At 40.1% G+C, this 26,220-nt stretch overlaps 1 protein-coding gene across 23 annotated transcripts in view; it reads right to left on the bottom strand.

Moving 5' to 3' along the window:
- Positions 1 to 7,809: 7,809 nt before the first annotated feature.
- FOXP1 (forkhead box P1) overlaps positions 7,810 to 26,220 on the bottom strand; it is a 575,342-nt gene continuing 556,931 nt past the window's right edge. For all 23 annotated transcript variants that reach the window (XM_070492659.1, XM_070492654.1, XM_070492656.1 and 20 more), the window contains 4 exons: positions 24,607 to 24,728; positions 22,757 to 22,826; positions 17,929 to 18,095; positions 7,810 to 12,437 (listed from right to left, as the gene is read on the bottom strand). In XM_070492659.1, coding sequence (XP_070348760.1) covers positions 12,293 to 12,437; positions 17,929 to 18,095; positions 22,757 to 22,826; positions 24,607 to 24,728 — 504 coding nt within the window. In that variant the 3' untranslated portion in view covers positions 7,810 to 12,292. The remainder of the gene's footprint in view (positions 12,438 to 17,928; positions 18,096 to 22,756; positions 22,827 to 24,606; positions 24,729 to 26,220) is intronic.

The raw sequence follows: 26,220 nt of genomic DNA, 5'->3' as shown, positions 1-26,220 counted from the left end.
CACTGCCTATGGGCAGCGTCTTTACGACACAGAGAAAACCAGGGGCAACGTTAAAAATATTTAACAGCTGGGATGGTATGGGCAACAATCAGAATTGAACACTTGGCACAAACAGTGACACTGCCATATGCCTGTGTGCCAGCTGAGTTTCAGCTACAGAAACCCACGTATGGTGGGAAAGTGTGAGGTTTATACACAGGGAGATGCAGGTTTAGGAGGTGAGGGGGGGTGGAGAGAGAGACAGATAACATCTGGTTAGTGGGGAAGAAAGCACATCAAATATGTGCCACCCTTTGGGTCCATTCTCTGCATATCTCATCTTACTCCGTTCTTTAGCATCTTTTATATTCTTAATCGACGCGCTTATTTGAGACTATGAAGACAATTTTTGAAAAATCACCACTTTTGGAGAGCTGTGCTCAAGTGTTAGTGATCCCTCTCTCTGTTTAGCTGCGATTCTGCATTTGAGCCTTGCATTCAGTCAAGCCTGGTGCCAAATTCCCTCTGATTAAGAAATGAGAGAGATAATATAAAATTCCTCCATGTCATTTTCCAATGACCTGGATCAACTATCCCTTTTTGGGCATCTTGGATTACATAGGACATTGTGAGAGCACAAAACACTCATTTTACCTCTCTTCTACGCCCAAAGATGTGTCATTCTTCTCCCTAATACCAGTGTGTTTTGGAGTTTGAAGTTTATCTGCAAAATGGCAGGAGAAGGATAATTTAGAAGATGTATTTGGCATGTCACATAATTCTTTCTCATGAAGCCATGATAACAGTGGTCTAGCCCCTGCCTCTGTCTTGAACATCATCTAGGCCTCTTTTCAGAACCTTGAACTTTCGGTGCTGTTTTCTGCCTTAGGGCCTTGACGCGTGTTGTTCCTTCTATGAAATGCCCCCCACCCCATAGTACATTCATTTAGACTTATTTGATTACAAAAGATGGAAAGCCAACTCAAACTGGCATATGCAAGAGAATTAATTGGCTCATAAAATTTAAAACCTATCGTAATTGAAATGAAGCTATAGCTTTAGCTTCAGACATGGCTAGATCCAGCAGCTCAAATGATGTGATCAGTATTTGGTGTGTATGTATCTCTATTTCTTGTTTCCAGTTTCGATTTCAGTGTCCCTTTCTGTCTTCCCATCTTGGTCTTGAGTTCAGCTCTCAGTCTTGTTCTGGGCTTCCACTTTTGTCTCTTTCTCTTTTGTCTCTGTTTGCCTCTCTTTCCTTTCATTTAAGTGGACCTCTTCCATATTATAGCAAAAATAGCCACCAATAGCTCTAGGCTCATGTCCTGGCTTATCAACAGTCCCTTCGGGAAGAATATTTCTCTCAACAGTTTTAACAAAAGCCTTGGGATGAGTTCTGAGCAGGCAGGTGAAAGTGCTGATGCTGCTGAAGTAACACTGACAGGGCGGGAGAGGGGTGACTCCCTAAAAGAGAAATAAGGGTGCTGGACGTGAAGACTGGAAATGCAGGCTGGTAAACTAAGCCATTGGAAGTCCACCTAGCTGACTCTTACTCACTTTTCAGAGCTGAATTCAGTCTCTTGGCTTTGCAGATATATTCCCTGGACCCTCTTCTCAAGAGCTCATCTCTCTGTTTATTACACATTCTTCTAACACTCGGAATTTTACATTTCCGTATAAGGCTATTTGACTAGGCCTGGCTCCCAGCTAGAGTGTAAAGGACACGAGGACAGGCACCGGGACTGTTTTTTCTCAACACTCCATCCCATTTATTAAGAACGCATTCCGTGGCTTATTCTTTACATACATACTCTATCTCTCTTAGTCATTATAACTATCTTGTTATGGGAGAATTTTTACGATGCTCGGATAGGTTTAAGTAACTTGCCTGAAAATGTGGTCATCAAGAGGCAAGTCGTCAAGAGACGTCTTCTCCAGGGACATTAGATCTCAGCTAAACTGTGGGATTCTGGATATAGAGGTTATCTACTTATTAGAAAGACTTAATGTACCTCATTAGCAAGACTCAAGGAAGGTGTCAGGCTGCTCACCATTCAGTCGGGAGCAGAAACAGTGCTCTTTGAGGTGAGGCAAGTCATAAGGGCCCCGTGATGCACAATAGATTGAGTCTTGTTCCATGCCTAGGCAGCATTCTCCCGCCATTGTACTTAACAGTGGGCACAATGGGCTGTATGGGGCTTACATTTAAATGGTTTTTCTCCACATTATTTGATAACTTAATACTATCCTAAAAATGAATGTTGATGATGCTATTTCCATGTAAGCAGTTTTTGGTACCTTTCTATGAAACTCTTCATTTTGTTGACAGGCTCTTAAGAGCTAAGTGGCATGACCAGCCCTAATAGATGGGCTGTAGAGTCAACCATGGAGGCAAATACCAACTCTCCAGATTCTTCTCCATGCTACCTGGAGCATATTACGTAGAAAACCCCAACATCCTCATCTGTGAAATGCTAGTGATCATTCCTACCTTGCAGATTTGTTGTGAGAATCTTTGAAATGATATTTGGTTTGGCTGGCTATGGAATACAGTGGAATGGTTTACGTGGGCAGGCTCCGGAATCTAACTGCTGATGTTCAAATGTCACTTCTATTGCTCTAGCAGGGTAACGTTTGTTCATTCACTCAACAAATGTGAGCACCGATTCCTGATCCTCAAGCTTGGTGGCGCGGCAGTGAACCATACAGGCAGGGTCTCTGTCCCCGTCGTTGAGGGACATGTGCCCTGAGCAAAGAGGCCGTGGAGTGCAGAGGGTAGAGTGGGCTGCTAGGGTGCCATTTACACTGCATGGTCAGGGAAGCCCTCTCTGCTGTGACATTTGAAGGGAGGAAGGGTGTGAGCCACACAGAGAACCAGGAGAAGAATACCCACCACAACGGGAAAAGAAACTCTGAGCCCTGAGGCAGAGTGCACTTGGTGCCCAGCGTGGCTGGAAGAGAGGGGTGGGGTGGGGCAGTTTCCCTACCCGAACATGAGGCTAATTTAGCACCACCTCCTCAGGAATGATGGAGCTGGACTGTGTAAAGCACTCAGATATGTTAACGAGATAGGACTCAGGATCTTGCCACATTGCTTGACGTATGGCAACTGCAAGGATGCGTTTATTTAGCGTTTTTCTATGACATTTCTTGCTGGCCCTGCTCTGGAGTCCCATGCCTCTCATAGTGCAGGCCCTGCCAGAGTGCTATTTCCTCTGCTTAGAACTTTTCCCTCCTTCCTCCTAGCTAGCATACTCTTGGACATCCTTTGGGTTTCAATAAACATTGTGTGTTCCAGGAAGCCTCCTTGGTTGTCCCCAATGGAATCAGGTGGTCTTCCCATGTATTCCTGTACTTCCTCTCGTTAGCACTTCTTGCACTACGATACAACCTAACGTGTAACAACTCTCTTCCCAGTGAACCATTGGGTACAATGTGGCCAAGGCAGTGTCAATCTTATTCCCAGTGGAACCTCCACTGTTGAGTTGAGGTCATTTAATGCTTATTTGTGGATGGCTGGAAACATGCACGCTAGTGAAATTTGCTCCTAACGGGGCATGTTACAGTGCAGAGTTCAACTAGACAATATTATAATACTGGTGAAATATGGAGTGCCACAAAACTCTTTCATGCTCAGACCATGGATTTCATCCAGAAAAGTCCCCAAGGAGGAAAACATTATCAAGTTTTTAGAATTTTAAAATGGAAAGGAACTCTTTTCATCTTTTAGTTAAATGTCCTCAATTAAGAGAAAGAGGAAACTGAGGACCAAAGAGATGAAGCAACTTGCCACAGTCACCTCATTCGTTATGGTCAGGGCCAGGACTGGTAACCTGGCATTTGGATTCTCTAGCATTTGATTCAAACAGTGTGCTGGGCACTATCTACTCCTAGGATCCCAGGATCCAAACACTGAAACGCTGTGAAGGAGCAGAAGTAGATAAACCCAGTGCTGGGCAGGGTGAGGGAGGGACTGCTATGCCATGTTCTTGGGGTTGGCTGTTTTTAGATTTGATGCATTTTGTGGGCAGGAAATCACTATTTTTATATGATAACTTCCAAACCCTTTAATACTTTCAAAAGTAGTTTAATTTCTGGATCAGACACACAACGCTCCAACCTGCTTGGCAGATTTTTTTCTCATCCTTGGAGTCCTAAAGTAGCAAGTTTGATTTGAAAATAAATTATTAGTAAACATTTGAAAGTGGGAAACAAATTATTCCCGGAACACTTAGCTCCTTCCTTCAAATACACACTTGAAAACTGCTAAGCCTCTGTTGCGTGAGGATGCTTGAATCTCTTCCTAAATCATAACACGGGTAAACTTACTGAAATATTTTTACAATTTTATTAGAGGTTTTAATTCACTGCTTTATCTATCTCTGTTAGACTGCAAAATAGCTTTAAATATTCAAGTGGTAATTAATGAATCTTTTATGTTGCAAATCAAACATTTTCATCTGTGTGCTGGTGGAGTAGTGGTGAGGATTTAAAGAATAATTGTTTCTCCCAATTCCACACTGTTGACTAGCGTGTACCTTCCGTTTTACGAGTAGGTTTGTATTCGTTACCCAGTGGGGCTAATGCTCGGTGTGGATGGTCTGCTGTCTTTCTGGAGGTCAGGATTTCTTACGTGTTTCTTGCCAGAGACATTCCCGACTAGACGGAAAGTCTTTGAACGTGGAATTTTTGCTTGAGTGCAAAATAATAAAAAGCATGTGTATGTTAAAAAAGGATCAGCTTAATGGCAAATGAGCATTGGCTTACATTAATATTCTATTACAGTAAAAACTTCTATTTAATAAATTTTCTCCAGGCTTTTTTTTCTTCCAGAATCTAACGTATTTTTCTAAGTGGCATGCCAACCTAAAGAAAGTATATGTGATACATTTGATTTATGTTAAGTCAATAACGTGCACAAGCCATTTAAAATTGTATTTTAAGTGCAGAAATATCAACCCAACGAAACACGTACAGTACCATATATTGAGAAGGGAGAAGTGTTAGCTTTTCAGGGGCTGAGTTGCCTTGTAAATATTATTCTATTTAGAAGATATTTTTAAAATGTGGCGCCCTATGTCAGATGGCAAGAAAACAGGTCTGAAATCCTGCAATTTAGTTTAGAGCCAAAAATTAAGCTGGTATTAAAGACTTCACGTAACAAAATAGTTTTCCTTTCCTCTCTCTGCTGCTAATGAGAAACGAGCCAGCGAGAGCAGCTCTTGAGACCGTTCACAAAAGGGTTGACAAATTCTTCATTGGAAGACACCCTGTGTTCTTCGATGGCCCTGATTAATACTGGACTTGGTGACATTTATGTATCAGAGTAATAAGCTAAACAGGAAACAATTTATGTCACCTAAAGCTTTTTAACAAATCGATGCAACTATTTGTAATTGCTTGTTTCACAAGATTAAAAGTGCTCAGGCCTGATCTTCGCCCACGGATTTGTGGTCAAGCTGACCTGTGCTTCCGTCATTAAAAAAAAAAAGAAAAAGAGTTGGTGATCAGCACCGACTTCCATCAAGTAATCCATATTGCTAATATTTCTGGAATTTTAATGTAGTTACAATTTATAGCCGATCAAATGTGGTTACCTAAATTGCTGTTGCTAGTAGACAGTTTAACTGTCTTTATTAATTACAGTATAATTTAATGTTTGAGTACCGGCACTTGTGTTGGTCATTTTTACAGCTAGAGCAGTTATCTGCCTTATGACGAACCATTTTAGCATTTTCAATGGAAATTTGCTAATATGATGAGTGATAAAAATGTCACACGCTGGTAAATAATGATTATTGCTTTGGCTGAAAATTAATTCTTGAAAGGCCGGTTACCTTCAAATTAACATTATAACTTGAAGCTTGTCTTTTTCCCCTCACTATGTTCTTGGTATAAGCCAAAAAAAAAAAAGGACTGTTGATCATTTCAAATTGATATATATATAGATAGATAGATGATAGACAGATATTTGGTATTAAGCATCAAATGTCATTTTACAATCAGACTGGAAATAAGACAACGTAGGGTTTTGTTTTTCTACAAAATAAAATACTGTTTAAAAATAAATAAAAGTAGGTTATAACTAGAGTGATGGCTTTCTATTGCAAATATTGTCCCACAGTTAAACCAGTGTTTTTGTATGTAATTTAATTTCCCTCCAATGTGAATTCTGTCTTAAACCTTTCGTCAATCAGTCAATTCCTTCAATGAAGGTTTGAGACAACTTCACTTTGAGTAAAGAATACTTTTATTTGACTCAACTACAATGAAGATGAAAGATAAATTGTCATTACTACCCTACACATAAATACGTAATATCATCAATGAAGACAAAATCTAGTATGTCAAGAAAAGACTTTTTATACTTTGTTTTGATCTTTTTTGGGGGAAAGGGGAAGGTTGTTACTATCATGCAGCTGTTTGTGTTGGTGTGAAACTGGTCTCCCTAAGAGTTTAGGATTTTTATAGAAAGGCCCTCATTTAAAAGAACCACTATTTTGCGTTTGCTGCCTTGTTTATCTGAGTGACAGGACTGAAATAAATATGTAAAGGAGGACACCCCTGCTTTAGAACAGCTCTTGAAATACAATTAAAAATGTACTATGCATCAAGCAGCAAAATCTTCACTGTTGCATCATCATCCGCATACCTAGTTTGGGTCCTTCAGCTTATTCAAATATGTATACATATTTAATTTTACCAACTGCATATGCTGTAAGCAATATTGATGTTTAAGCCTGGCATTTAAAGGAATTTCAATTACCCCTAATATTATATTCTTAGTAGCTAGATGAGAATTAAGGGTTCAAATGTTCAAACGTTTTACTAATTATCAGACTAGAGGGCCTCTAGACGGTGTAACGTAACTGTTAATGAAAAGAGGACATTCCTTTGCAACTTAATAGCAAAACCTATATTACAATTTTTTTTTCCCCCTAATATGGGCCTTTGAAAACAATGCTGAGAAAGAACATTTACACGTTCCTCAGCATCAGCCGGTGTTTGCCGAATGAAAACTGCAAGGTTAATTTTCAAGTCATCTCTCGGCTTGTGTTATGTGCTCTGAATTACATGTCTAACAGTTTTATGTTACCATGGTCTGGCCACTTAACGTGCTGCTTTCAATATACCAATTTAATTTTTACTGAAAGATGATGCCCAAATTCATTAATCTTTAGAATATATATGAGATAATATTAAAGAGAAATAACAAATTTTTCTAGAGGTATGCAATTAAAAAAAACCCCTCCAAATCAAGGTAGTTTTTCTGGCATATTTAGTTTCTAGAATTCTACGGTTCTCTTCACTGAATGCAGTTATCAAGCATACTTTTGATAGAATATTTTTATAAAACCATTTGTTCTAATCTAAGCATTTATCATTATATGCAAAAAGATTTCTTGATGAGAATATTATAGACGGTGCATGTTTTTGACATTAGCATGTTATTTGGATGACTAATCTTGCAGATGTGAAATTTTAATGAATTATTCATGAAATTGCTTTCCTCTGAAATTTTAGTTTGCTCTTAATGCTAGTTATTAAACATTTTGTTTTTCCTCGAGAAAATTTGATGAAGAAAAATAAGGGTGCACTTCCTCAAGGGAAAAGGGAGCCTCTCTTTTTTGTTTTTCCAATTTTCCAAGTGGAGACTTTCATTGGAAATCCCGAGAAGGGCTCCAGCCCTCCGTGATGATGAAAGCTTTTAGTTAAGATTGATTTTAATCCTGTGTTAAAAGCAGCTGGTGATAAACCTGAGGCAGACGCCTTAACACGCACGATCAGCGGGTCAGAAGGGGAAAGAAACTTAGGCTGTGGCGACTTGACTACCAGTGTGAACAACCAGCATTTTTATTGCATTTGAGAATGCTATCATGTCAGTAATTAGTACTGACTACACAACATTTTTTTTTTTTATTGTCTGTATCCACAGACACGGAATGATGGAATTACAGTTGATGTCAAGGAATGAGTTTCTTTTATGCCTTATCAAAACAAAACAAAACAAAAAAAATTCTTGTTACTGGCAGCACATATCCATGAAGCACCAAGCTCCCAGTCCGGACTGTACCATCTCCAAGGCTTCCTGATAGCAGAGATCACGTGAACTACACTGGGCCCACAAAATGCCTCTAGAATTGTCAGTCTCATTCTCAGGATAAAAAAGTGAAACCGAATCTCAAAAACATCCAAAATATCAAGAGGGTATAACCATTAACCAAAAGGTACCAAAAAGATTCAAAAATCCTTATAAGCATGTTCTTCTTTGTACCCTTGGAAACGGAGCTCAGCTGGAATGTGGAAAGGAGAGGAAATGTTTCTTAACTTTTCTTTTTCATGATAAAATAGCTAGTGATTTACACCGTATTTTGGGTTAGGAATCCAAGGTGTTCTTTACCAGGTCTGACAGGATGCTGGGAATACGTTAGAGCCGTCCGAAGGTGGCAGGGCTGGCGGTCACTCTTCATGTACAGAAGCCTTGAGATTTCATTTTACTGCTGGTTCAACGCGGGCAGCGTAACTCGTCTTTCAAGGACAGGCTCTAGGGACAAGGATGAAGGATGGATCCTCATTCCTGATAGCGCATTTGCCTGATACAAGGGACTATCTCCCTAATGTACGCTTTTCTTTGACAAAAAGGAAAAAAAGAGAGAGTAACAAATTGTCTTTACATCTTGGCACCTTGTAAAGTTTTCTTTTTTTTTTTTATACAAAAAGTTCAATAGCTTTGACACTCTCCATTATTAATCACTACTTCACTGATAAACTTTGAAAGTGTGACCCTGGAATTTCATCATGCAAAATATTTACTGCAGCAGGAGAAAACATTTTTTAAAACAACATTTTTTTTTTTTTCTCTTTTCAAACGTATGAACTTGTTTAAGATAGCCAGGAAGGCAGTGGTAGGATAAACACAAGGGACAGGAATGTATCAAAAACAGATTAACACACACGCGCACGCACACACACAAAAAACCTGTACAAAATGCTCCGATCAATGAGAACAGGAAAAAAAAAAAAAAATCTGTCAACTATGTTACAATTTAAAAGCCAAAAAAAAAAAAAAAAAAGGTTAAGGAGTTTCTCCCTCCCACATGTCAGGAAATGTCATCCAATATTCTTAAAGCAAGAATAACTAAATAAAATACATGTGCAGCATATTCTGCAATTCCAATACATACAGTAGTTTTTTTTTTCCAAAGCTATTTTCTTTTTTAGTATCGTTAATATAAAGCAGTTGCACAAAAAAAGCAAAGGTGTTTTGACAAACAGGTGTATGCATTTATTCCTTTTTAGGAACAATATCTAAAAAAAGAACCGCCCTCTGCCCTCCCCCAAAAAAGACAAAGATTCACACAGACACATCGGGATATATGTACAACATAATAAACCCCATCCTAAAGAAGCAACTGGAATACCCCCAAGGGATACAGAATCAGAATTGTAAAAATCATAGTGAAGTTTGCTTGCTGTAAAGCCTGAGAATTTTTTTTTCAGTTGGTTCTTCTGCAAGGCTGTGATACCTGCAAAGATATGTAAAATCTGATTTTTCTTTTTTTTTCTTTTTGCTACAGTCTTTAGACTAAGCATGCAAGACATACGACTAAGTGCAACTGAGTGAAATGTATTTTTTTTTAATTTTAATCATTCCCTAAAGGTTTGAACTGAGGTATGCGTACTAACAGTTTCTCATGCTGTTATCTTTACTCATGTCTAGCTACACATGCTGAGAATGAACTAATCTACCAGATTTTTATCCTCTTTTGAATACCAAACTAACCAGCAACCACTCAGTTTAGAAGCGCAGGGCCCCTTCCCATGACCCTGTCTGGCTACTGCCTGCGCATCACGAAGCTGCCTGGAAAAGTGAAAAAAAAGTCTCGAGTGACCACAGACTGCCCTTTATACAGAAAGCAGAGTGAAGCTTCAAAAGTAACTAACTGCCAAAGACGTTTTTGTACCAAGCTTATGAGTGGACGGGAGTGTTACTTTTTTTAAAACGAAAAATACTCACCCAAGCCTAATCAAAAAAAGCAAAGAAAAAGGAGAAAATTTTTAAAGCAAAAGAAAAAAAAACGAAGGATCTATGCCAAGATAAACCAAAATGAACGCAGCGATCATAGCACAGTCCTTAAACAAAAGTGGCATACAATCTTTCTTTAAAAGAAATGTCTTCTAGAAATACTATTATGTGGTCTTGTTCAATTGTGGAAGCTTTTCTGTTCTCTCTGAATTTGATTTTAACTGTCTCCTTTCTTGGACACCCCCTAATTTTCAGTGGCATACATTCACTTTTCTCTTTGAGATGGGACTCCCTTCCTTCTTTCTCCCCTTTAATACTGTGTCCTATTTTTATCTTCAGTAGCCTCATAATTTCTCTTTACAAGAATGAGTTTTGGTCTCCATAGAGGTACAGAAGAAAAAAAAAAAAAACCAAAAAAAAGTAAGAACTTTGGTTCCATTACCTACTTGGTCTTCTAAATGTACTCTAGGATGAAGGAGCAGTTCTCTCAGGTTAGCAATAACCTCTATCTCATCAATTGCCTCTAAATTCTTTCGCCTCCTTTGATCAACAATAAGAGGATATTTGGCTTCATCAGATAAAGCATAAAACAGAGAACATAATTTACCTTTGTGTAATATCTTTGGTAATTTTAGGAAAAAAAGGTACAAAGAATATAAATTAAGCTCCAAAAGGCTATCAAACTAAAACAAACCAAAAGCTACAGTCCTAGATAAATAAATGAGTGACAGGGAAGTGGGTGCAGAGTGGAAGTGTTCGGGGGTTCTAAGGACTGAGGTTGTACTGACCGATGACCGTCATGTTACGCACGCTGTATCGATTCCCAAAAAGTCCAGGGCTGAGACGCACCCTCTAGGTCTACTTGATGCCTTCTCTGAGTTTTTGAATCTGGGATTTGGTGGGATAACATTGCATAACAAACTGAACTGCAGGACCAAATTTGCACATCTGAAATGAACACCTTAGCATTTGCTGAACTCAGTCCTCATTACTCCCACAACAAGTTCAATCTGAAATCTAATTTGCATTCAGACAGATTAATGCCACCAAGCAGGTCTGAACTGATGTTTAAATTCAGCACCACCAGTACTTTCAGCAAAGGTGCTCAGGGAAGCCGCTTTTGGACCATTTTGCAACTCATGCTGGTTTTAACAACAGAGAGCCTTCCACAGCCACACTGTCAGTCTAGGACGAGGCTTCTTTGGAGCGGTGCTGCCTGTGTTGGTTTGTGCTGTGGCATTTATTAGGAATGATGGTAGCTGCAAAAAAAAAAAAAAAAAAAGGAAAATCTGACACAACCCCTTCCCACCTCCAATACTGCTTCGTGGAATGAATCTGCATCGTTTCTAGAGTGTCTCTATTTTTTTTTCTGTCATTCATTCTCTTTCTGGCAGGATTCACGTCTGTGTGAGAGGACCTTCATGTGTAGAGTGCAGCATTTGGGACCTTTTTGAAAAAGACCAAAACGGAATGTTTTCTGACTTTAGAGAAAACGTGGTGATGTCTGAAGGAAAATGGAATGAGTGACAGAAAACTACAAACGAGAAATGACATTCAGCTTTGTATAATAAAAACACCTATTAACATTCATCACAAGGTACAGAAAACTTTAAGCCTCCAAGAGGCCCTGGGCCCAAATGGAGGCCTGAGGTCAGAACTTAAAATGGTATAGTAGAAGCAAAAAAAAAAAAAAAAAAAAAAGCAATACATTAAAAAGTTTGGGATAATTATTTTTTAACCCCTCCCCCCAATACACACACAAAGGCCTTCCCAATCCCAACTGGAAGCAAAAAAAAACCCAAAAAAATGGAGTAAAGGCAGTGATAATCAACATGCAGTACTGTGCAAATAGGTCGTCCATTGGAATCCTTAAATTCTGGGCAGAGGCTTGGTCTGCAGCTTAGGTGCACATGCTCAGTTGGGTGTCCTCAGTGTCCAACGTTGGCAGGACTGCAGTTCAAAGTCTGCTGCTAAAAGTGAATCAGTTTAGCAAATTTACAACACTGATGTTGACTGTTAAGAGAGGAAAATCCCAAGTACCAAACAAGTCCATCCAATGCACAGAGTACAAATTCCTTTTTTCAACAAAAAGTAGAAAAATCAAAAATACTCCCAAATGGGATTCTTGATGGCACTAAGAGTTAACACATTTCAGAGTTGTCAAAATGTAGTGAAAATCCTCCAGACTGTACAACAAATGGAGAACAATTTCACTGCTGACTTTTGACATGTTTTGTTTTGTTTTGTTTCCCAATCTTCATTCTTGGGGTTGGCCCGCCCAGATGTTCACTCCATGTCCTCGTTTACTGGTTCGTCTTCGTAATCTCTGTCGTGGTCAAAATCTGGACTGTGGTTGGCTGTTGTCACTAAGGATAGAGGCCCTTCAGCTTCCTCTGGATCGAGGGGCTCTTCTTTGACATGTACAGGATGCCTGGGAAAACAAGAAAAGGGTCATTGAGGGAACTTCCCAACTCAATGCAGGTTGGGTGTTTCGGGCAATTCAAAAGCCACACTTCAGGACTGTGATGTCCAACACAGCGGTCACTCACTACATGTGGCTATTTAAATTAAAATTTCTAACTTAACACAATCTAAAATTTAGTTCCTCAGTTGCACTGGCCACATTTCAAGTGCTCAAGAGCCACATGTGACTACCATATTGGACAGCACAGAGAAATTCCCATCATCCAAAAGGTTCTTTTGGACGGTGCTGCTCTAGAATGACTCATCTCTGGACAGAAGCAGGACTCTCCTCCCCCGTAGCGTTTCTCACACTTCAGTGTGCCCTCGAATCACCCTGGGATCTTGTTAAAATGCAGCATGTGACTAAGCAGATCTGGGGTGGGGCCTGAGCCTCTGCATCTCTAACAAGCTCCCAGGTGATGCCGCTGGTCCAAGGACCACACTTTGAGTACCAGATAACAGGCCCTGCAGTAGCATCCTGGGCAGACGAATACAAATCTTCAAATAATTATGTGAAATAAGAATGTAACACAACACTGGTTTGTGGGGACCAGTGAGTGTGGGAGGCTGGGCTAATCATGGCTTGCTCTGTGTTCTGCTTTGCTAGTTAACATGCAGAACCTGTGAAAGAACTCTCCAGAGACCGACCCCAAGCGAGGTTCTATCATTAATCAACTTCAAGCAAACACAGCAAAGAGACACCATGATACATGCTTGAAACTCCAAATTAATGCATATTTTTACAAACTGTCAATAAGGCAAGAAAAGCCCTGCCAGGAAACACAAACGGAGAGGAAAAGGCTCGCTCAACACAACAATATGATAAGAAAGCAGAGCCCCAATCAGAATAATAACGCTGTCAGCTGTAAACAAGGCAAAACATGAAGCCTGGCTGGTAGCGGCCACCGGGACGCGCACGGCAGCGATGAGATCTGCCAACTTTCTCATTATGGACCAGTGCACGGTTCACCCAAAGGGGACCGCGGGGGGGGATCACATGAAACCACTCTGATAACAATTGAGAAATGTTGTTCGTAAATCATATTTACAACGGATCCTTTGCAAATACAAATTACTTTCTGTTGCTGGGCTTTTGATATGTAAAAGAACCATTCAAGTTAAAAGGGTCCCATCGCTGGGACAGGCTGCAGAAGGGAGGATTTTTTTAATTGACGTTATCAAGTATTAGTAATAAGAGGTGGTACTGGGGATGGCTGGCTTCCTAAATAATTGATGTTGTATGCAAACCCCAAAGGCCACTTGAACCATTTAAAAACAAACAGAGGAGTGCTCTGGACTGCCCTTGACGACGGGAACCTTCAGAAGACCAATTGACTCTAAAATTAGCACAGCCCACAGAGCGTTTGGGGGTAGATGTCAGGATAAATTGCTTTTAAAAAATCGTGCCCGTATTCTTCAAAACTATTTGCAAAATGAAATATACCGAAGTTGCATTATAGTACATTTTACTGGTGCGCTCCATCTATTTTTACTTTTTCAATGGTCCCATTTGCCTGTGTTTCTACAGTACCCAGGACTGGCTAGGTAATCTGTGGAGCCCAGTGCAAAGTGAAAATGTGGTTCAAATATTAGTAAGGGTTTTGAGATGGAAACGGCAGAGTGTTAAAACTTCTATGCATGGGATCATGCGCAACTGCATCTATCGTATGCCTGTGAGTCAGCCTTGGTAGGGTCCCTCCTCTATGTTCTTTTGGGAAGAAACAAGTGTATTGATGATTATTCCTTAAAAAAAAAAGTCACCCGTAAACCCTAATTACAGCAGGTTTTTTTGTTTGTGCCTCTGCTCTTCCACTTGAGGTCATATTTTTACAGGTAAACAGCAGGAATATGGTGGTTTGTTTTGCTAGCTTTACGGTCATAACTTTTACGGCTATAAGAGATTCCACTGTGTTGACGAGTTAGTCCCTTAATACCGGGCATTTTGTGACTGTCTTTTTCTTCCCCACCCCCTCTTTTGCTCTTTGTGTAATACAGTGACCATTTTTATCCATTAATCTTTCTACTTCTGCTGATTTACCTCCTTAGGATAAATTTGTAAGAAAGAAATTGTTAGAGCAAAGGCCAAAACATCTTTATGGTTCTTAGGATTTATTGCGATATTAATTTCCAGAGGGGCCATATCAATTTAGACTCAACCTCATCAGCACGAAGCATTACTTTTTAAAAATATTCTATTGCTTAGCAGGTATAAGGAAGCTCAGATCACTCAACTGTGTTTCTTGGATTAGTGACAATGGTAAACATTTCTTCGTGTTTCAGTTTCATATTTTCACGATTCAAAACTCTCACGTCATAAGTTATGCCCTCTTCAGTGATCACACGGTTCTAGCAATGTTAATTGGTAGGAACGTGTCTGTGTTTTACTCAGCCATGTATTGAAGTTCATATGTAGTTTCTCTGATCACTATTTTCCTACGTTCACTTTTTTAAACTATCAGATTGATTAATCTTTTCAGGTTTACAAACCTCAATTTGATGACAGGAGCTGATATAAGGCTATGGGCAGGAGGGAGGACTTAGAAGGACTCAAACAGTCTTAGGGAAGTTCTTGCTTTATAATTTTAGACTTTGACAAATGTTTTGCTAGGCAAAAAAAGACTCGGAGACGTGTAAGCCCCCCACAAAACACAATTCACATTAGAGAATGTTTTGTTTTGCCCTGAAATTTGCAGCCAAACTTCAACAAGATTATGTGCCATCGCCAAACACAGGTAATGACCTGTCATGCATGCTGACTCAATCCCAGTGCCTAACGCAGAGTGGGTCCCCAACAAATGTTAACCGACGAGATCTACTGTGTGACAACCTGTCAACACAAGCAGCTCAGATATTAAGGCTTCTTAAAACACCAGAGAAATGAAATCCAGCTTTGCCGCACTTCCTGATACCAGCAGATCCCCCTGAGGGTGGCAAATGCAGTAACACAGGCATGCAGAGCTTCAGAATAAAAGAGAATGGATTTCTATGCAAGGTACATTTCAGGTAAGATGCAAACTATGGAAGATACTATGCTTCACATACACCCATGTGTCTCCCAGAAACTGGAGACCGCGATGCAGCTGCTTCTCCAGCGATCCCCCGCACCGCCCCACCTTTCTCTCCGACTCCTACTTCCTAAAGGGCTACCAATGAATAACTGGGCAAAACCACACATTTCCCTTCTTACATCTGAGTAATTCCTTTGTTTAGCCACTCTAGGAGCACAAGAGTTTTTAACTCAAGCTGACTAGTGTTTAAAGGCATTGTGTTCCGAGGGTGTGTGCACAGCATGGAGTATTTTGCTTCGCAGCTCCTTTAGCTCCTATCAGGATAAAAGTACAATGCCCCAAAGACATAATTATGTGACTGCTTTCTAGCGTTTCAAAAGAGAAACAAAATGTAGTGGTATATGAGTGTCACAGAAAGGGTAAGAATGAAGAGTTCTGTTTTCACACTGGATATTAGCTGGGCTGCCGTACTAACAAGGTCCTTTAAGCTGTGCTGTAAAGTTTAAGGCTTGATTTATTCCAATAGATCAGAAGAGTTAAGAAACAATTTGCATCATAGCAGGGTCATGCATATTGGACAAGAATGAAAACTATGTCATTACAGAATTCGCTTAATGGAAATATGGAGTCAAAAAGAGTAACGGTCTATGACACAGACAGCAAGCACAGGGAATCTGCTACTGACATATCATTATGTTTCGCAAACAGTGTAAACCTGTGAGAGTTGAGCAACAGTATCCATTCTGATGTCATTAGGTAGGTTTCTTTTTTTAAAAAAAGCAATTGAAACTCATTTTGTTAAAAATTATGCTGACTGCTGTAAAAGGTGGTTTTTTGGTAATATTGGGATTAATCTGAAGTTGTCAAACAAATTAGAGTGACTTTATCTTGTACAGCAAAATTAGCATCACTCTAAACTGTTGCCTGAGGTTTTCATCCCAAGATCTTTCTTTTTTTGGTGATCCTTTGTACTAAATAATAGGAATATACATCAACTAAACCTTGGAGTTAGTATAGATGATGAGAGATAGTTATCTCGTCCATTCAATAACTTCAGATATGTTTGATCTAATGTGTATTTCTTGCAATAGTTTATATACCAATTTACATTTGCTCTGAACTTCCTTAATATCTGAGTAAATACTGCTGTCATGACAATGATTTAAAGATGAATACAAGTGTGATTAGAATAAAGTCGGAAACATCAGGTTGCTTTAGAAAGGAAGATATATGGTGCTATTGGTGTGAAAGAGGGACATATTCTTAAAATGTGGAGTAAATATTAAGAGATTCTTCGTATAAATTAAAAACAATTATTTCCCTCTTTAAAGATCCTTTTTAAAGCACTTTGGGCAAGAAATTCAAATTCTAAATAATCAAATTTCAGATTCCCTACAACCCATCAATTACCCTGGCTGAGAGCATTCTTTCCCATTGTCAGTAGATATCAATTCATTCTGTTCCTAATTGCTGCAGGTTGTATTTTCCATTCCTATCACTCACATTATCTTAAAATGAGACGTTGGTCAGTAATTCAGAGAGACTGTGTGGACAAGTCGCCTATCCTAGGAGCTGACAGTATGGCAAACATTGGATTGGTTTATTCCTTTACGGTGGGCAATAGTTTTACAGACACTTGCTAAAAGGGAGAGGCTGTCATTCTACAGCATCCCTGGCAAATTCAATCATTTGGGATAATGCGGTTTCTTTCTGTTTTAAACTTTTCCCGGGAGAGAAGGACCTGTTATAGTCATACCCAGTCCCTCCCCACGCCCACCAACATGGGCATCACTGCCTCTCCCGAGGTTAGCCTGGTGCTGGTGTCATTCACATTCAGCATGGACAACCATCGCCCATCACTTCATTCAGTTATATGTGTGCTCATTATACTGCCGTCTGCTGCTATAATGCTCCTATTAATTTTCCTTTTGATATTTTAAGAGCAATCTATAAATCATGCCGCCTTTCATTTGTGCTATCATTAATGCTTGGTAATAACGCTTCGGTGTCGTGTGCGCGGTTAAGCTTATCACACCACCAAGTAAACAAGCACCCTTTTCCTCCCTGCTAGGTTCAGTGTGTCGGCAAGCTGAACAAACCACAAACTTTTCAGAGAAAGGCAGACTAATTCTAGGAGGAAAAGGTAATGTGACTTAAATAATGGACTGAGATGCCAAGCAGAGGAAAAAAAGAAAACACGTCACCCATTTTATTGCCGTGTGCACTTGTAGGGCTGCACGAAGCCGAGTGCTTTTAGGGGAAATTTAGTAAATGGTCCTTTTATGTGCTAAGAGAGCTAAACATTTCCAGAAGCACAGCCTTCTACCTGAGTTCTAGGAAATCAGAAATTACAGAGAAGGTGTAAAAAGTGGCTGGAGAAGGGCTTGTGTGCACATAAAATAGGCAGACCAGGACCTGAAAGCAAAGATCTTCTGGGTGGACAGTACTCACACGGCTTGCATAGGGGATCTGCCCGGACTGCTGTCGCTCTCGTTGCTGTTGGTATGCTCCATCGCCCCGTTCAGCTCTTCCCGTATCGCGCTGGCTAAGTTGCCCAGAGTGGGATTTCCCATGGAAGCGGTAGTGTATAGAGGTATACTATTCTCAGCCATCGAAGCCTGCCATCAACCGAAAGAGAATTTATGAAGACATAGGGTATGCATACACAGGGAAGCTATCAATTGGGAGTGTATCCAATAATCTTCAGTTCAAGTTCATTGTAGCCTGGTTGGGCAAACAAAGTTTCTAACAGGGGTAGAAGGATTTTGCTTTAAAAGTTAGACCCATGACACATGTCCCAAGCTTGGTTTCAAAGAGCTAGCTGGGGGGACCAAAGCACCTGTCAGGAGGCAGGACTCAATTCAGCCCTGCTGAGTAGAGTCACATGGTTTAGACAAGGCTATCTAATATGAGGTTTATATCTGATGCCTTTTTTCAAGAAGAACTGAATATTTTCAGATCACAGGGATACATAATGGAATTTTCATTTCTTTATCCACTTTGATGACTCCAGTATTGGATATTAAAGATTTGATCCGATTATTCTGGCCGCACACCTCAAACTTATGAGAACTTCCATAAACATTTACCTCTTAGATCCTATAGAAAAGGAAGAGATTATAGAATTGGAATCAATTTTTATCTCCCCCCATCATTTCTGTTTTAATGATTTCTGAATCTGTTTAGTGTAGGCTGAGATAACTGGTGGAAAGTATCACCATGCAATCTTTCAGACTCAGACCAATCAACCGGAATTTCAGGACCAAAGAAAAAATCGTATTTCTTTTGGGTACTTAAGTATATCCATATCGAAGGTGACAAAGTCATTCCAAATGAGTGTCAGCAAAAAGGTGTGGAAAGGGAAAAAAAAAAATTCTAAACTCTAGCGGGATACTGTTCACTTTCTATCCTACTCCATCTGAATGAAACGACCACTGAGTCTGAAATGCAGACAACAGTCAAATGTATCACTCGAGTAAAGTATCCATATTGTTTCATCTGGGTAGTGATTATGACCCAGCGACTTTTCATTTTATTAAGGAGGACAGACTTTCAAAAACTGGCAGCTGTAATTAGACCAAGATTTATCAAAACTGTCCTCTTGCAGACTACACTATGCCTGGTTTTCCATCCTAATGAGGAAAAAGTACAATCACAAGACAATCTGGCATGGTGACTTCAACTGGCCAGTCATACAGGAGTCCAAACTATTCTAGAAATCCTGGCCCGAGAGTGAAAGGAAGAGCCAAAAAATGAAGAAAGAACGTGTGCAAAGCTGGGCTGTGGGGAATCTGCTTATTATGACAATCGCGGTCTCACTCACTGTGCAAACTCCAAAGCCAGAAATGCCTCCTAGATACAAGCCCTGTGTTAGAAAACCCATACACACCGAACACAGCATTGGCTAAGGTACTATTTCAAGGCTCGGCCTCTGTAAGCCCACAGCTTTTCCTTCCCTCCACTTCTGAATTTATATAACTGCCTTCTTTTAAAGAGTAGGAAAAAAAAAATCTTGTTTTTATTTCCAAATGTGGTGAACTCATTTTGATGAACAGCATTCCTCACTCTCCTACAGTTTGTCAAATAATTTGCATCAAGTACTTTTTTCAACAGATCTCTTGTAATTGCAATAAAGCATTTTTCCTTTTTTTGGCAGAGCAAAAAGCAAGAACAGTTGCCAGAACTTTTTTTTTGCAAACTACAGCTGGACAAGCATCTTAACTGCCTTTATGTGAGACAACACCGTGGTCATGCCTCTCTCAGCCATGGAGGTTCTGCTAGAACTATCATCTGAGTCTCTTTTCACTGGAAAGACCACAAGATCAGCTCTCACAACATCATTTCACTACTATACAGTCAGAACGTGGTAAAAGTGGGGCCATCTCTCGCTTGGTATTTTTGGCAGCTTCTCAAGTCAAAAACTGAGAAGTAAAGACAAAATTGAAATGTTTCTAAGAATGTGTTCTTTGGGATGAGCTGGTCACCCAATGGACAGGACAACCTTCTTGGGATGATTTGTTCTAGGTCAAGGCCATTTCTGATTGGGACCGGATCATAAAACACGGGCTGAGGCCCAAGAGCCACAGTGGCGACAGGCATCCAAAGGCAAAGGCAAGCACTTACAATGCTGCCTCGGTTCTCAGACAAGAAAGATGTCAATGAAGAAAACCAGCCTTGTCCCTTTAAAGAATGATCAAGTGGGCTGCAAAGAGAACCTGGTGCCTGATACAAAATAGAGCCTCTTGAACATTCTTTGTTGAGTGAGTGATCAAAGCAACCCACCCAAGGTTAGAAAAATTTTCACCAACGGCTTATGCCTAACAAAGTAGTTCTTTTATGTAGTTGATGCCCACTTAGGAGCAGGTGGGTTATGGTTTTTATAATGGATTTAATTATATAAGTGGTCTCGTACACAGTATGTGGTTTCATATCAAACTGGTACCTCTGCCAAAAAAATGAAGGTGCTTAAGTAATGGTGCAGAAGTCCGTAAGTATCATTGCTTCTGGAACATTAACCACTCTGAGATCCTTGGGGGAAAGGCAGTCTATAAATATGAAGCTTTACGGTTACCCTTAGTTACTTCACTTTTTCAGAGCATAATGCAATCTGTCTCAAGTCCAATGTTTTATTTCTGTAGTGGATTCTGCTGTCCTATTTTATATATTGTATATCATGCATTATGTTGCTCTAGTAATCTTTTTAAGATGTTGTTCCACTATTATTTTTACTTGTCTTGAAAAATGGAAATGGGCAATAATGGCAAGGAGGGCCTGCTGGGAGAATCTTTATTTAATTTGCACAGCAGAAAGTTATCTTATGAGACCGTCTACTGACCATGGATCCAAACTCACAGAGGAGAGGGAAGAGATCCACTCCTCAGATCATGAGTTCAGATCAATTTATTCAACCTCCCTTCATTGTGGATATAGTGTTCTTAGAAAACCGCAGGACAGTTTTGGTCCATCACTGAAAACAAGAAAGGGTGCAGAGGATGCCAAAAACAAATACTTTAAAGATGAAGCATGAACAGTTCTGTAATGATAAAGCATGCTAATTGAAATTAGTCACATAGTTAAGGGAATCCAGAGGATGCAGGATTACTGGGGTGTTTTTTCCTTTCCGCCTCATGAATGTAAAATGTGCTTGTAATCTTAATACTGTTCCAGATAGAGCAGCCTTTAAATTCACACTTCATGAGACTCCAGGGAAAATAAGTTACTAATGAATGGTATTTACAGTGGCGGCATCTAAGCGTGCTTTCATTTGCTTTTCTAAAGTTACTGTGTAAACTACAAGTAATTAAAAGAAACGCAGAGAGTAGTTCCTCCTATTAAATTTGGTTCAGGCTAAAAATAAATAAATATAATTACTGAAAAGCTAAGTTTAGCGAATTTGCCTCTGAACTGAAACTGTGTAAAAGGCGTATCATCCATCCTTGGGAGCCTTAAGCCTCTGCCGAGCGAGCTGGGGAAATGATTCTGTAGGGTGCAGAGTAGGAATATTTGTTTAATGAATAGCGGGAACCAGGGCTCCTGTCATCGTCTCCTCTTCACCCCACCCTGTTCTTGTAATGCTGAGAATCTCAACCAGTTTTTCATTATTGTCCCTTAGGAGCTTTTTTAATTTAGACTTTTGATTTCCTATTTGTGCACTCCCCTCATGCAATTTTAATATGTGCTTATGTATTAGGGGCCTTGGGAGGGGCACAAGACATAGTGCTATCTAAGCACCAATTTTTGGGTGATACAGCCCCCAAGAAGAACACATGCTATAAAGGTCTGCGATGGCATTGGGTTACAAATGTCAGGTCTGTCTAGAGACTCTATCATCATTTAAAGGTTGTCAAGATTCCTTTGGCCTGTTTTCTAGAACAATCCAGGTAGGGTCAAAATCAAACAGGACCACTGGCCAAAAGGACACTGCCTACCTATGAACTCTTGGTGGGGGCTTGAGCCCTCCTACTACTACCCCAGGTAGTTTAATGAAGTGGTCCTGCATCTTCTCGTGCACTGATGAAATGACTTTACTGTTTGATAATTGAGCAACGCAATAAACAAAAGGCTCACTAGATGCCAGGGCTGCCCTAGGAATTCATATTTAGGTGGTAACCTCACTCCTGCTCATCCTGCTCAATACCGGCGTCTTCATCCCCCAGTAACATCGGTTGCGTAACAAGAGCTGGGCTTGTCAGTAGGTAACAAACACTGTGCATGTATTATGTAATCTTCAGCAATCTGCTGGAAACCTAGAGTTTTCTTAAACACCTCTATCGTTCAAACAAAAACAGTTTACTCTTACAAAGGGAACCAAACCCGGAATGCCCCCAGACAAAAGAAAAGATGCTAAAACAGACTTTAAAAGAAGAAGAAGAAATAAAAAGCTCTCCTTTCTCTTTAAACCCGTGAACAATAGAAGGTCATGTGATACAGTGGCCTATCATCCAGCACATTAATAGCTGTGCTAGAGTAATTACACTTGTGGTATTTTTGCCTCAAGTGAAATTCTGAAATAAGAGGATGGAAATTATGATACTGCTGATAAATATTAATAAGTGAACTTTTAATTTTTTTGCCACAATATTCAAAATGCTAAGCATCCTGCTAATGCTGAAGCAGCCCGATGTGTTTGCCTCCAGGGAGTACGATGCTTTGTGCACTTAAGAAAAAAGTTTAACGGAATTAAAATTTAATATCTAATTAGAGTGAGGCTAATATATTTTGAAATGAGTGGGGGAGACATGTGCCCCTGCCGCATATTCGGGACGGCCATTAATCTTACCTGTAAAGCTGCATTGAGAGGTGTGCAGTAGGCGTGGCTGCTCTGCATGTTTTTAATAAGGGAAGGATTACTGCATAAGAAAAAGATAAAAACTCAAAGTTAAACACAGTCAACCCCTGAGTTCCTAGCTAAGTTTTGTTTTAAGCTTGCTGGTATCCTTCCAAATCAGAAATTTCCCCCAGTAACAAAACCAAAGAAAAGTTAGGTTTTTTCCACATCCCCTGGCTCTATTGGGTTGGTCTGTGTGAACACTTCTGGGTATGATAGACTTTGCTATTCAAGGAAACTGGCTTTAAAATTCTGAATTAAGTAATAAGAGGCTTGGGCGCTCCCACCACTGATAAATTTTGTATCACAAAATAGTGGCCTGTCTGGAAACTTTTCATCGCTGCCTTGGCTCCAAGAGGAAGGCAGAAGCTCTGGGGCACTGGGCTGGGGGCTGGGGGAGGTCAGTGAGCTGACAGCAGGGTTTCCTGGGAGTCAGGAAGAGGAATCTGGGCTCTTAAGCCTCTCCATGATTTGAAATCTGCAATGGCTGTCGGAGGAACAGCATGGTGGCTCCAAGATCTGTAAGGCACGGTTATTGCCAAAAGAAGATGGAGAGGAGGGTAAGCTGGAGGAGGGTCGTTCCTAAGTAAGGCGGGAGGTTGGGCTGAGGTCTTTCTCGCACAGCCAAATCCGGAAGCATGTGAGAATATTTGATGCTGTGTCCATTAACTGACCAAACGGAGACAAGATGCTGTTTTAAGAAAATCTCTAGCCCAGTAAGAGTAAAAATACTAAATAATCATGAAGGGGATACCGAGGGAAAGGAGTGGCTTCCAATAGGAAATTACCTACATTAATCAGTGGCCTTCAAAGGAAGTGTATGTGCTGTTATCAATTTCTTTCCTATGCTTGGAGCATTTTAATCATTCATCTCACTATGTGTATATTATTATACTGGGAGAGTCAAAAAGAAGAAATTTACCCCATTAAATGCACATTTTAACTCTAAATAAAAGCTTCCTTTTTACTTGGAGGAATTATTGGTCACACAAAAGTATTTAGTTATAGGGTCCCCGAAAGCTGCTGAATCAAAATACAAACAATATTTGCATCAAAGACGTCAAAAAAGCATTATTCAAGGCACTGGTGTTCCAAGGAGAAACGAGAGAAATACATGTACAAATCACACAATTTAGTTCCGTTGCAGAAAGCCGTGGCACTGCTACTGGGTGAAATGCAAAACTACATGGGATGAGTCAACCATGCAAAGCCAAAGCAACAGCAGAAAAAAAAAACAAAAGCAAGTAAAGGCTCTTACTGTGCGACAAGCTCGTCAAAGTTTTCATCGGGGCAGTATTTGCGAGGACGGCCTCGTTGAATATGGCGGCCACGTTTAAACTCTTCATCATCAACTGTCCAAAAGGACCCAAACTCATCCTCTACTCTGATAAAGCACTTATGCAGTGAGAGGTTGGTGCGAATGGCACCCTGGGATAGGAGCAGCAGCAAAGGAGATGAAGTGGCAACAAAAGGAGACGGGGTTGGGGGCAGAACAGACATCCAATACAGGGAACAGGAAAAAGAAAATAAAATGCAATAAGCATAAGCAAATGGTTTGTGAGGGTTAATATGCATTGCCACCTAAAAGCTACTAGCATGTGATGCGACAAAGACCGCAAGCAGGGCAGGGGGACTGGTGGGTATACAAAACAGGAGGGATGAAATGCTTTTTTGCTTCCCTTAACTGAGACAACGTGAAACCGGTTCTTTGGTCTAACACCGTCTAGCAGCCAAAAGCCTCTACGTTATACTTGTTAGCACAATCCAAGCTAGGCTGAGAAGTTCAAACATGGCGGACGTACCCACTGATCTTTTGTGGCCTTCGCTTTTGGAATTCTACTTCATCCACTGTCCATACTGCCCCTTTAACGTTTTCTACTCGCACAAAACACTTGTGAAGACTAAGATTATGACGCACTGCATTCTGCAGCAAGTATAAAAGAGAGAACATTTACATTTTCTATAAGAAAAGACTCTAAAAACAGCAGTAAATTCAGCCTAACAGTCCACATTTATAAAACCATCCCCAAGAGCTGTGGCTACCACCCCCGTGGATGACCTTCTTGTGGTTAAGGGTGCCTTTTCCAAAAGCAAAAATGAAAAAATAAAATTATGAATTAATTGTACTTTGGCATTTCGGTCTAATTTCTGGTCACAGCTAACCAGAAGAAATATTTTTTAATATGCATAGGAGCCCAAAATAGGTTTCACAGTAGAAATCTGAAAATAGTGTTAATAGAACTTCAAAATAAACCCGTAAAGCATAAAACTGTCCCTCTTAAACACACTTATCTCCCATAAAAAAAAGGGTGTTTTTTTTTTTTTTTAAAACCATGAAAGATGAAGACATTTTGTTCTTGTTCTTTGAAGTTTTGGCTTTAAAACTCTCTATGGGTTTTCTCAGATTTATTTAGAAGAAATCTAAATTGGATTTTACCATTGAGAGTATCGCCTCCTGTAGCTGACAGGTTCAGGGTGCGAAATGACCCCTAATGGATCAGGATCCATCACTGAGCTATGTCTTGCCTTCCCAAATACATATAAAAGCTGGCCCTTACTATGGGCAAGTACCTTAATTAACTGAGAAAATGCCAAAGGAGCACATGAGTAGAACTCTCGATGGCAAAATGACGATATTCCTGCAATTGATGGTTTCTATAGACACATGTTTCTTTCTTATGAATAAAAGTCATTTCTGGTCATTCCTAAGCTGAGAACCTTGACATCTATAATTTATCAAAAAGGAGGATCTCAACTCAAGTGTGAAGAGCTTTTAACATCTCATCTTTCCTTTGAGTTTCAGGAAAATCCACAACTCTTTTTGGGTACAGTAACAAGCATGGCTTCGTTTCTTTAGTCCTGATTGAACTTATTGATCCAGACTCAAAATTAGACATGAGGCTATTACAAAGAGACCCACGTCATTTACTCAAACCTTTGTTCTTACAGGGAATAAGTAAGTGACAACTGAGGCATGAGAAGGTGATGTGGAGACCATACCTCACATACCTTGCAAGCCCTTCACTCAATTCTGGTAATGCTGCTACTGGTCAAACATTTTGCACCCCTCCCCTTCAACCACCTGCAGTATTTCCTCTCTAAGTTATCCTTCCAAGTGGCAAATCTTGATACTTGGAGAGGTGTTTCAATTTTCAGATAACCACTGTTGGTGACTCTACTGTAAGGAGTCCAGCTAGACAATGACGATTGTTCTTTTCCAATATGGAATACTCAGAAGATAATGAGACCTCAAGTTTTATTATACGGCCGGCATGATGAACTTCTCACAAGGAGAAGCCACAGGAGAAATTCTCAAGGAGCTTTTGAGCAATGCCAGCATACATACACGGGGTAGTTTCAAGACCCCCCAGGTCACTATGAAAAGACACCCCTGATTCAAACAGGTTTGATAGGTT

Source organism: Equus asinus, chromosome 21 (assembly GCF_041296235.1).
Source record: "Equus asinus isolate D_3611 breed Donkey chromosome 21, EquAss-T2T_v2, whole genome shotgun sequence".
Lineage (NCBI taxonomy): Eukaryota > Metazoa > Chordata > Mammalia > Perissodactyla > Equidae > Equus > Equus asinus.
Note: the sequence above shows the minus strand (reverse complement) of the source record. Positions and strands in the feature narration are given on the sequence as shown.